The sequence below is a fragment of the Salvelinus alpinus genome, chromosome 1 (genome assembly GCF_045679555.1).
Source record: "Salvelinus alpinus chromosome 1, SLU_Salpinus.1, whole genome shotgun sequence".
Taxonomy (NCBI): Eukaryota; Metazoa; Chordata; class Actinopteri; order Salmoniformes; family Salmonidae; genus Salvelinus; species Salvelinus alpinus.
Window position 1 is genome coordinate 30,616,247 of NC_092086.1, and position 12,401 is coordinate 30,628,647.

At 47.0% G+C, this 12,401-nt stretch overlaps 1 protein-coding gene across 2 annotated transcripts in view; it reads right to left on the reverse strand.

Annotated features, from left to right (window-relative positions):
- Positions 1–12,401, reverse strand: part of tex2 (testis expressed 2) — a 56,549-nt gene that overhangs the window by 15,611 nt on the left and 28,537 nt on the right. For both annotated transcript variants that reach the window (XM_071396369.1, XM_071396360.1), the window contains 2 exons: positions 5,935–7,633; positions 1,211–1,411 (listed from right to left, as the gene is read on the reverse strand). In XM_071396369.1, coding sequence (XP_071252470.1) covers positions 1,211–1,411; positions 5,935–7,608 — 1,875 coding nt within the window. In that variant the 5' untranslated portion in view covers positions 7,609–7,633. The remainder of the gene's footprint in view (positions 1–1,210; positions 1,412–5,934; positions 7,634–12,401) is intronic.

A 12,401-nucleotide genomic window follows, 5' to 3' on the forward strand; every position in this document is an offset into this window, starting at 1 on the left:
GAAGTGTACCAGTCCCTCCTGCAGCAAAGCACCTCCACAACATGATGCTGCCACCCCCGTGCTTCCCGGTTGGGATGGTGTTCTTCTGCTTGCAAGCCTCCCCCTTTTTCCTCCAAACATAACGATGGTCATTATGGCCAAACAGTTCTATTTTTGTTTCATCAGACCAGAGGACATTTCTCCAAAAAGTACGATCTTTGTCCCCATGTGCAGTTGCAAACCATAGTCTGGCTTTTTTATGGTGGTTTTGGAGCAGCGGCTTCTTCCTTGCTGTCGATATAGGCCTCGTTTTACTGTGGATATAGATACTTTTGTACCTGTTTCCTCCAGCATCTTCACAAGGTCTTTTGCTGTTGTTCTGGAATTGATTTGCACTTTTCGCACCAAAGTACCTTCATCTCTAAGAGACAGAATGCGTCTCCTTCCTGAGCGGTATGACGGCTGCGTGGTCCCATGGTGTTTATACTTGCGCACTATTGTTTGTACAGATGAACGTGGTACCTTCAGGCGCTTGCAAATTTCTCCCAATGATGAACCAGACTTGTAGAGGTCTACAATTTTTGGCTGATTTCTTTTGATTTTCCCATGACGTCAAGCAAAGAGGCACTGAGTTTGAAGGTAGGCCTTGAAATACATCCACAGGTACACATCCAATTGACTCAAATGATGTCAATTAGTCTATCAGAAGCTTCTAAAGCCATGACATCATTTTCTGGAATTTTCCAAGCTGTTTAAAGGCACAGTCAACTTAGTGTATGTAAACTTCTGACCCACTGGAATTGTGATACAGTGAATTATAAGTGAAATAATCTGTCTGTAAACAATTGTTGGAAAAATTACTTGTGTCATGCGCAAAGTAGATGTCCTAACTGACTTGCCAAAACTATAGTTTGTTAACAAGAAATTAGTGGAGTGATTGAAAAACGAGTTTTAATGACTCCAAGCTAAGTGTATGTAAACTTCCGACTTCAACTGTATCTCAAATGACCGCGTTTTCACGGATTTGATAATATAATCGTCGAGCCCATTCAAGTGATTAGGGGACAGGACCCGGAAGTATGACGTAGGACAACGTCACTTGCACATCGTATTTCCCTTTCCCTCCCTCTGTCTTAGACATACACAAACAAAATGGCGCATCCATCCGCAAACGACCATACAACACGTTCCACAGACAGATGGACAGACAGACACACAGACACACACACACCTTGCTGTCGGTGAGGTCGTAGATCTTCTGGCTGATGTAGGTGACGTCAGGTTTGGGCTCGTTGTGCGTGGCCCGCCGGGCGATGTTGCGGTTGGGTTTGGAGAGGCGCAGGGTGGAGCCCTCCAGACGTACATACACAGAGTGGGTCAGAGTTGCATGGTACATTTCTAGGTCATAGCTGGACATCTGGTTCATCCAGCCCTGTTAATGGGAACAATACACACTGTTAACTCTCAGACCGACGCATGGAACAACATGGAGACTAATAATATGCACGAATGACAATCACACACAAACACACACAAACACACACACACACTAATTGGGGAGTGTGATGGGCTGCAATACAACCACATAACCACACGGTCTCCAACTTTTAGCTGACAGTCCTGGTCCATACTAACATCATAGTGAGAGAATCATCCAGAGCATGTTGATATGTGGAGATAGTATCACAACATGGCTTCCTCTAAACAACAACAACGGTCTGTTCAGTTCTCTTCAGAGACGGGGAGACGTTACATCATGAGTTACATCATGGGCATGATGACATCATAGCGTGACTGTGGGTGAGAGCTGACCCGTATGACCCCTCCTTTAGCTGGCTATATTCTGTGGTTCCACAGGCGCTATGTTGGGGCTGTGTTCCACAGGACCAGAGAGCCTCTCTCCAGTACAGCTGTAGCCTGAGGCTATTGAGCTCATGTGCCCACACGGGTTCAAACACACACGCACAAGTACACACACACACTCAAACAAGAACACAAACACACGCTTACATAACCGCTAGCCAACCGCTAAGCGTGTCTCCTCTGCTTCAGTTTCCAGCACATTGACTGGGTTAAAAGGAGAACGTTTGACAAATCAACAGACCATTTAATCTGTGAGGTTGTTTCAGGGCAAACCTCAATGCAGCTGGAGGGAACGCTATATAGCCTCAGTATGTTGTTGGATAGCCCAATGAGGATATTAGATTAGTCATTTAGCAGACACTCTTATTCAGAGTCTTATTACAGTATTGAGTGCATACATTTTCATACGGGTCCCCCATGGGAATCAAACCCACAACCCTGGTGTTGCAAGCACCATGCTGAGCCACACCGGACTTTGATGTATTTCTTATCCAGCCAATGTTTCTCTATCCCACTGGGAAGCCACCATTGTGAATGCTGCATGAGCATTCAGGAGAGGTTGTACATCCCAATATTTAAGCCAGTGTAATGTTTAATGGTGTAATAACCCAAGCCTACTGAAAAGTACTGGTGTGGATATTAGGACTCATGGAGGGAGGAGAATTGTTACCTTGGCAACCATGCTGTTTAGCCATTCAATAGAGGGAAGAAGACGGATATCTACAGACATATACTGAATGGCTTCCTGTCCTATCTGATAAAGTGAGCAGCCATCCTGAACTTTAACGACAAACAGAGACGCGATATGGAGAATTGGTTTGCGGCCCAAATGGCAACCTAATCCCTATATGGTGCACTACTTTTAACCAGAACCCTATGGGCCTTGGTCAAAAGTAGTGCACTACATAGGGAATAAGGTGCCATGTGGGATGCACAGTCTTGGAGATCCTCCCTACTCTCTCCGAGTCCCACTGGGGAAAAGCCAGCCATGTATCAGCTGTTTATCTTGTAGACGCTATCAGCAACATGTGCTCAGCTTGCTAACTCAATAGAAGCTGCAGCCTATCTGTCCACAGTGATGACAGGTACTAGGGTAAGGACACAGGCTATCTGTCCACAGTGATGACAGGTACTACTAGGGGAAGGACACAGCCTATCTGTCCACAGTGATGACAGGTACTAGGGTAAGGACACAGGCTATCTGTCCACAGTGATGACAGGTACTACTAGGGGAAGGACACAGCCTATCTGTCCACAGTGATGACAGGTATTACTAAGGGAAGGACACAGCCTATCTGTCCACAGTGATGACAGGTATTACTAAGGGAAGGACACAGCCCATCTAAGATGTCAGGCTATCTGTCCACAGTGATGACAGGTCCTACTAGGGGAAGGACACAGTCTATCTAAGATGTCAGGCTATCTGTCCACAGTGATGACAGGTCCTACTAGGGGAAGGACACAGTCTATCTAAGATGTCAGGCTATCTGTCCACAGTGATGACAGGTACTACTAGGGGAAGGACACAGTCTATCTAAGATGTCAGGCTATCTGTCCACAGTGATGACAGGTCCTACTAGGGGAAGGACACAGCCTATCTAAGATGTCAGGCTATCTGTCCACAGTGATGACAGGTACTACTAGGGGAAGGACACAGCCTATCTAAGATGTCAGGCTATCTGTCCACAGTGATGACAGGTATTACTAAGGGAAGGACACAGCCTATCTAAGATGTCAGGCTATCTGTCCACAGTGATGACAGGTACTACTAGGGGAAGGACACAGTCTATCGAAGATGTCAGGCTATCTGTCCACAGTGATGACAGGTATTACTAAGGGAAGGACACAGCCTATCTAAGATGTCAGGCTATCTGTCCACAGTGATGACAGGTATTACTAAGGGAAGGACACAGCCTATCTGTCCACAGTGATGACAGGTATTACTAAGGGAAGGACACAGCCTATCTAAGATGTCAGGCTATCTGTCCACAGTGATGACAGGTATTACTAAGGGAAGGACACAGCCTATCTGTCCACAGTGATGACAGGTATTACTAAGGGAAGGACACAGCCTATCTGTCCACAGTGATGACAGGTATTACTAAGGGAAGGACACAGCCTATCTAAGATGTCAGGCTATCTGTCCACAGTGATGACAGGTATTACTAAGGGAAGGACACAGCCTATCTGTCCACAGTGATGACAGGTATTACTAAGGGAAGGACACAGCCTATCTAAGATGTCAGGCTATCTGTCCACAGTGATGACAGGTATTACTAAGGGAAGGACACAGCCTATCTGTCCACAGTGATGACAGGTATTACTAAGGGAAGGACACAGCCTATCTGTCCACAGTGATGACAGGTATTACTAAGGGAAGGACACAGCCTATCTAAGATGTCAGGCTATCTGTCCACAGTGATGACAGGTAATACTAGGGGAAGGACACAGTCTATCTAAGATGTCAGGCTATCTGTCCACAGTGATGACAGGTAATACTAGGGGAAGGACACAGTCTATCTAAGATGTCAGGCTATCTGTCCACAGTGATGACAGGTATTACTAGGGGAAGGACACAGCCTATCGAAGATGTCAGCCTATCTGTCCACAGTGATGACAGGTATTACTAAGGGAAGGACACAGCCTATCTGTCCACAGTGATGACAGGTCCTACTAGGGGAAGGACACAGCCTATCTAAGATGTCAGGCTATCTGTCCACAGTGATGACAGGTCCTACTAGGGGAAGGACACAGCCTATCTAAGATGTCAGGCTATCTGTCCACAGTGATGACAGGTACTACTAGGGGGAAGGACACAGCCTATCGAAGATGTCAGGCTATCTGTCCACAGTGATGACAGGTCCTACTAGGGGGAAGGACACAGCCTATCGAAGATGTCAGGCTATCTGTCCACAGTGATGACAGGTATTACTAGGGGAAGGACACAGCCTATCGAAGATGTCAGGCTATCTGTCCACAGTGATGACAGGTATTACTAGGGGAAGGACACAGCCTATCGAAGATGTCAGGCTATCTGTCCACAGTGATGACAGGTATTACTAAGGGAAGGACACAGCCTATCTGTCCACAGTGATGACAGGTATTACTAGGGGAAGGACACAGCCTATCTAAGATGTCAGGCTATCTGTCCACAGTGATGACAGGTACTACTAGGGGAAGGACACAGCCTATCTAAGATGTCAGGCTATCTGTCCACAGTGATGACATGTATTACTAGGGGGAAGGACACAGCCTATCGAAGATGTCAGGCTATCTGTCCACAGTGATGACAGGTATTACTAAGGGAAGGACACAGCCTATCTGTCCACAGTGATGACAGGTCCTACTAGGGGAAGGACACAGCCTATCTAAGATGTCAGGCTATCTGTCCACAGTGATGACAGGTACTACTAGGGGAACGACACAGCCTATCTAAGATGTCAGGCTATCTGTCCACAGTGATGACAGGTACTACTAGGGGAAGGACACAGCCTATCTAAGATGTCAGGCTATCTGTCCACAGTGATGACATGTATTACTAGGGGGAAGGACACAGCCTATCTGTCCACAGTGATGACAGGTATTACTAAGGGAAGGACACAGCCTATCTGTCCACAGTGATGACAGGTATTACTAAGGGAAGGACACAGCCTATCTGTCCACAGTGATGACAGGTATTACTAAGGGAAGGACACAGCCTATCTGTCCACAGTGATGACAGGTATTACTAAGGGAAGGACACAGCCCATCTAAGATGTCAGGCTCCTTTCTATGTGATCTGCCTTAAATATACCTTGGTCGTTGCACAACAGAAAAGTATATCTATCCATGACAATATCTTTATTGTTGCATTTATAAATCTATTATCTATCCTCTTGGGTAGAAAGCTTTCTATGTCATAACCTTACACAAAATACAGGGATAGGCCGTTCAGTCACAAACTCTGGTTCTGGAGAGTTGAGCAGGCTTTTGTTCCACTCTTATACTAATGCACCCTTTACAGTTTTTTCCCAATTGCTTTGGCACTAATTTCAGACGTAAGTCGTCACATTTCTAAATACTTAGCACTAAACTGCGAACACAGTGACCTACCTTAAAGATTCCAGGTTCTTTGATATCCAGCTGGGCCACGTTCCATTGCTCCCCCCTTCGTCTGCCCTGCCTGGTCCCACTGCAGCTGGAGACCTCCGGAGCCGACAGCCACACCACCAGTATAGCCAGCATGAACCCTGCTGCCACCCCCTGCACCACTGCACACAAATAGGGTGGCAGGGGGAATACCAGGTAACTGTAGACTAGACACGTGAAGAAGAGGAGGCCAGTGATGGGCACGTTTGGTAAGTCTTCCTCCTCTTCGTCGGACTCGGCTTCACTGCAGACGCCCGTGCTTCCCGTTTGGATCTGCAGGGACCCGGGCCGCTCCCCATCCGGTGTCTCAGTGTCAGTACAGAGCTCAAAGTCTTCACTGTAGAGCTCACAAAACTCCTCGTCCTCCAGGCGGACTAGGGCCGACATGGAGCAGTGACCCAGGGCGAGGGAGGAGGACCTGGGGAGAGGAGGAGGGGAGGAGACCCGGGAGGTCCTGGAGGACTTGGCTGGAGGAGAGGAGAAGACAGAGTCTGCTGAGGCTTCACCAGTAGGGGTCTCCTCTTCCTCTCCTTCAGAGTTGCCCCCCTCCTCTTTGATGCTGTAGCTGTTGTTGCTTTCTGCGTGCCCATTGAGGCCTGCCAGGTTGGTGAGCTCCGTGGCGCTGAGGGAGAGGGAGCGGTGGGTAGCGGAGGCACCCCCTCCTGTACCCCCTCCCTCGGCCCCGCCTCCAGCCTCGTCGCCCATGAACTTACTGAACAGCTGCATTGGCTCACACATGACCTCCGACAAACGCCTCCTAGTATCCTCGATCCTGGCCTCCATCTCTTGCACCTTGAAGAAACACCTCCCGTCGGCCGGGGAGTTGAGGGGTGAGGAGGGGGCCGTCTTGGAGTCACCACCCCCAAACGTGGTGGAGCCCATCGGCTGGCCCAACTGCTTGAAGAGCTGCAGGTTGTTGACGCGGGAGTCTGGAGGTGGGCGCTGCTGGGAGAGAGATGGTGGTGAGGACGCCTCCTGGTGGTCGGGCCTGGTGTTGTCCGTGGAGAGAGACTTGGCGAACGTCTTCATCAGGTGGTGGCGGTGGCGTCCGGCAGAAGAAGGAGGGGCAACCATCATTTCATTGGACAGGGACCTGAGGCTGAGGAAAGGCTTGGAGGGCAGGGCTGCGGAGCGAGACGGTGAGGAGGAGGTGGAGGTGGGAGGGATCGTGGGTCTTGTGTGATCAGAGGGCCAGGAGGAGCAAGCGGGGGGGGACTGGAGGGGGGTGTGCGTGGAGGAGGGGAGGATGGGCAGGGCTGGGCTGTGGGGTAGAGTGGTAGAGGACACAGCAATGGTAGTGGTGGTCCCAATCCCTCCAGCCTCAAACAGTAGCTCCTCGCTGGCTTCCAAGGTCGTCACGATGCCCTGGTCCTCAGTCCTCCCCCCTATCACACCCAGCCCTTCTGACTCCTCTCCTGCGGAGGACGATGACACAGACGCCCCAAACCCATACAGCTCCTCGTCCTCGTCTTCCTCTTGTCCCAGGGCGGAGAAGTGGATGGTGATGGTGTCCCGGGAGAGGGAGCGCTGCACCTGCAGCTTGGGGCCGGGGTGCGGGCGGGGGGGCGTGGAGAAGGAGGGGGTACTGTCAGCAGCATGGCCGTCCTTCCTGCTACTGTTGCTGCCCTGGCTGGTCATGACCACACTCCACAGGGCTCACAGCCTGGAGAGGGGGCGAGAGAGGGGGAGAGAGAGGGAAAGAGAGAGAGGGATGAGGGAGAGAGAACGAGTGGTGTGGGCGAGGCAGGGACAGAGAGAGAGAGAGAGAGAAAGAAAGAGAGATAGAGAGAGAGAAAGAAATAAAGAAAAAAGAAAGAAAGAAAATATGGGTTTAAAGCCAGAATCCTTAGCTGCTACATCGATTTTTGACCATTGATTCTTGAGGAACATAACTTATAAATGCCTCATGAGCTTAGTTCAACTGTCGTACCCCATCAGAACCAAAAATTAATTTTTTTTTACTCTGAAGTTTGTCGTTTAGTTTAGTTTAGTTTATTAATTCGACCATTTAAAAAAAAAGCACACATAAAACTTAAAAGCCATACATGCACATTAATAAAATAATCGAGGATAACACACAATAAAGTCTGGGACTTATTTCCATTGTGGTCTTCTTGAGACAAGATGGCTAGACAAGATCTAACACAGTATGGCAGTGAAATAATAAAACAAAAACATAGAAGAAGAACGTCTATCTCATCATTCCAGTTACATCATAGGGGTAAACAATATATATAACAATATATTATATGTAAACAATATATATGTAAACAAAAACTATATAGCCTCAAAACATGGTAACAACTCTCCTTGCATCCAGAGCGCTGTCTATGAATTTGAGAATAGTTACATTTCTCCAGGCTCATCCCTCATTTTCTTTTTACCAAAACAGAGGCTAGGGTGTCCACTTTGTCATTGTTTCAATTAAGGATTCTAGCTTTCAATTAAGGATTCTAACAGGCCACCACGTTTGCGCTGCTCGTTCCCGCTGCTCGCTCCGTGGATAAAGGAATGCTCCTACCACTGTCTCTCCCAAGCATCTTTGACCGGTGTTTTCACATACTGCCTGTATCCACAGCTCTAACTGACTTGATTAGTAAAGTGCAGCCAGGATCCATTCAGCGAGCAAGTCCTCCTCTTTCTCTCTGTTTATCCTACTGGTGCATGTGTGATCAAGTGTGACTTGCTGTTGTGTGTAGGTCATGTTGAAACACTTAAATCAACACTATATTCTACATGAGCATCAATATGGTTTTTGAAAAACTACTCCACAGATATAGTTCCTTTGTAACTTGTGGATAAAATCTTTACAGCCCTGGACAACAATGAACATGCTCTCTGCATCTTTTTAGATTCATCCAAAGATTCTGACACGGTTGATCATGAAATGTTACTTTCTAAATTGCATTATTACGGTTTTCATGATTATACATAATTGGCTTTATAGTTCTATTTATGATAGAGAACAATTTGTTCATGCAAACGGCTGTGCATCAACCAGGGCCAAGATATCCTGTGGTGTGACACAGGGTTCGATAATTGGACCTTTGTTATTCCTAATCTATATCAATGACCTTGCTGCTGTGTCTTCTACCGTACTTCTCATTCTCTTTGCTGAGGATACCACTTAGATTTTATCACACAAGAATTTTGATTAATGAAGCCAACTCAGGCATGGCCACATTTTCTGAATGGTTCCAGATAAACAAATTATCTTTAAATGTTAAAAAAATCTAACTTTATTATATTCACTAGTAAGAATAAGAAATATTGTAAAAAATACAAAATAAAATAAAAAAAGAAGCCAGAATCTCAATTGGTGGGAATGAAATGGAAGTCACATCCACTAGATTCCTCTGAGTTCTAGTTGATGAAAAGTTATCCTGTAAAGATCATATTCAATTTGTCACTAGCGAAGTGATGAAATCTGCTGGTATCATCAGAAAGACTAGTGGTTTGGTTAATCAGGCTTGCTTCCTAACTCTATACTATAGCTTAATTGACCCATATCTCATTTACTGTAATATTGTCTGGGCCACTAAATATGCCTCCTAACTACACAAATTACTCATCATACAAAATACATTTGCAAGACTAGCCACCTCCTCTAATTACCTGGCTCCATCTGCACCTTTCTTTAAGAAACTCAATATCTGTCACGGCTGTTGAAGGATGAGGACCAAGGTGCAGCGTGGTGAGCGTACATTTTACTTTATTTAAGAATGACGCCGACAAAAAACAATAAATCATACAAAACAAACTGTGAAGCTAAAGGCAATAGTGCCAACAAACAAATACAACTTCCCACAAAGAACGGTGGGAAAAAAGCTACCGAAGTATGGTTCCCAATCAGAGACAACGATAGACAGCTGTTCCTGATTGAGAACCATACCCGGCCAAAACATAGAAATAGAAAATCAGAGAAACACAAAACATAGAAATAAAGGACATAGAATGCCCACCCAAATCACACCCTGACCAAACCAAAAAGAGACATAAAAAAGTCTCTAAGGTCAGGGCGTGACAATATCTTGTCTATTTACAACATTAACGTACACCAATTATGCACTTTCATCTACAAATACTCATACCTCCCAGACAGTTGACCTTTCAATGGATTCTTCCAGGTTCATTCTGAAATCCATCTATATAACACAAGACACTGTGATAACCTTCACCCTCCCCACTGCCGCACCTCACATAGTCAACTCTCTATCAGATACAGAGGCACCATACTCATCTTCACATTGCCAAAATATCACCATCCCTCAATAACTTCAAGCGAAGACTGGGGGTCAGCCTGATGAACCAAACTACTCAGGAATCTCCTCCATAAAGCCTAACTCAAAATCAAATCAAATCAAATTTTATTAGTCACATACACATGGTTAGCAGATGTTAATGCGAGTGTAGCGAAATGCTTGTGCTTCTAGTTCCGACAATGCAGTAATAACAACAAGTAATCTAACCTAACAATTCCACAACTACTACCTTATACACACAAGTGTAAAGGGATAAAGAATATGTACATAAAGATATATGAATGAGTGATGGTACAGAACGGCATAGGCAAGATGCAGTAGATGGTATAGAGTACGGTATATACATATGAGATGAGTACTGTAGGGTATGTAAACATAAAGTGGCATAGTTTAAAGTGGCTAGTGGTACATGTATTACATAAAGATGGCAAGATGCAGTAGATGATATAGAGTACAGTATATACATATACATATGAGATGGGTAATGTAGGGTATGTAAACATTATATTAAGTGGCATTGTTTAAAGTGGCTAGTGGTACATTTTTACATAATTTCCATCAATTCCCATTTTTAAAGTGGCTGGAGTTGAGTCAGTATGTTGGCAGCGGCCGCTAAATGTTAGTGGTGGCTGTTTAACAGTCTGATGGCCTTGAGATAGAAGCTGTTTTTCAGTCTCTCGGTCCCTGCTTTGATGCACCTGTACTGACCTCGCCTTCTGGATGATAGCGGGGTGAACAGGCAGTGGCTTGGGTGGTTGTTGTCCTTGATGATCTTTATGGCCTTCCTGTGACATCGGGTGGTGTAGGTGTCCTGGAGGGCAGGTAGTTTGCCCCCGGTGATGCGTTCTGCAGACCTCACTACCCTCTGGAGAGCCTTACGGTTGTGGGCGGAGCAGTTGCCGTACCAGGCGGTGATACAGCCCGACAGGATGCTCTCGATTGTGCATCTGTAGAAGTTTGTGAGTGCTTTTGGTGACAAGCCGAATTTCTTCAGCCTCCTGAGGTTGAAGAGGCGCTGCTGCGCCTTCTTCACAACGCTGTCTGTGTGGGTGGACCAATTCAGTTTGTCCGTGGTGTGTACACCGAGGAACTTAAAACTTTCCACCTTCTCCACTACTGACCCGTCGATGTGGATAGGGGGGTGCTCCCTCTGCTGTTTCCTGAAGTCCACAATCATCTCCTTTGTTTTGTTGACGTTGAGTGTGAGGTTATTTTCCTGACACCACACTCCGAGGGCCCTCACCTCCTCCCTGTAGGCCGTCTCGTCGTTGTTGGTAATCAAGCCTACCACTGTAGTGTCATCCGCAAACTTGATGATTGAGTTGGAGGCGTGCATGGCCACGCAGTCGTGGGTGAACAGGAAGTACAGGAGAGGGCTCAGAACGCACCCTTGTGGGGCCCCAGTGTTGAGGATCAGCGGGGTGGAGATGTTGTTACCTACCCTCACCACCTGGGGGCGGCCCGTCAGGAAGTCCAGGACCCAGTTGCACAGGGCGGGGTCGAGACCCAGGGTCTCGAGCTTGATGACGAGTTTGGAGGGTACTATGGTGTTAAATGCTGAGCTGTAATCGATGAACAGCATTCTCACATAGGTATTCCTCTTGTCCAGATGGGTTAGGGCAGTGTGCAGTGTGGTTGCGATTGCGTTGTTTGTGGACCTATTGGGTCGGTAAGCAAATTGGAGTGGGTCTAGGGTGTCCGGTAGGGTGGAGGTGATATGGTCCTTGACTAGTCTCTCAAAGCACTTCATGATGACGGAAGTGAGTGCTACGGGGCGGTAGTCGTTTAGCTCAGTTACCTTAGCTTTCTTGGGAACAGGAACAATGGTGGCCCTCTTGAAGCATGTGGGAACAGCAGACTGGGATAAGGATTTTTTGAATATGTCCGTAAACACACCAGCCAGCTGGTCTGCGCATGCTCTGAGGACGCGGCTGGGAATGCCGTCTGGGCCTGCAGCCTTGCGAGGGTTAACACGTTTAAATGTTTTACTCACCTCGGCTGCAGTGAAGGAGAGCCCGCAGGTTTTGGTAGCGGGCCGTGTCAGTGGCACTGTATTGTCCTCAAAGCGGGCAAAAAAGTTATTTAGCCTGTCTGGGAGCAAGACATCCTGGTCCGCGACGGGGCTGGTTTTCTTTTTGTAATCCGTGATAGACTGTAGACCCTGCCACA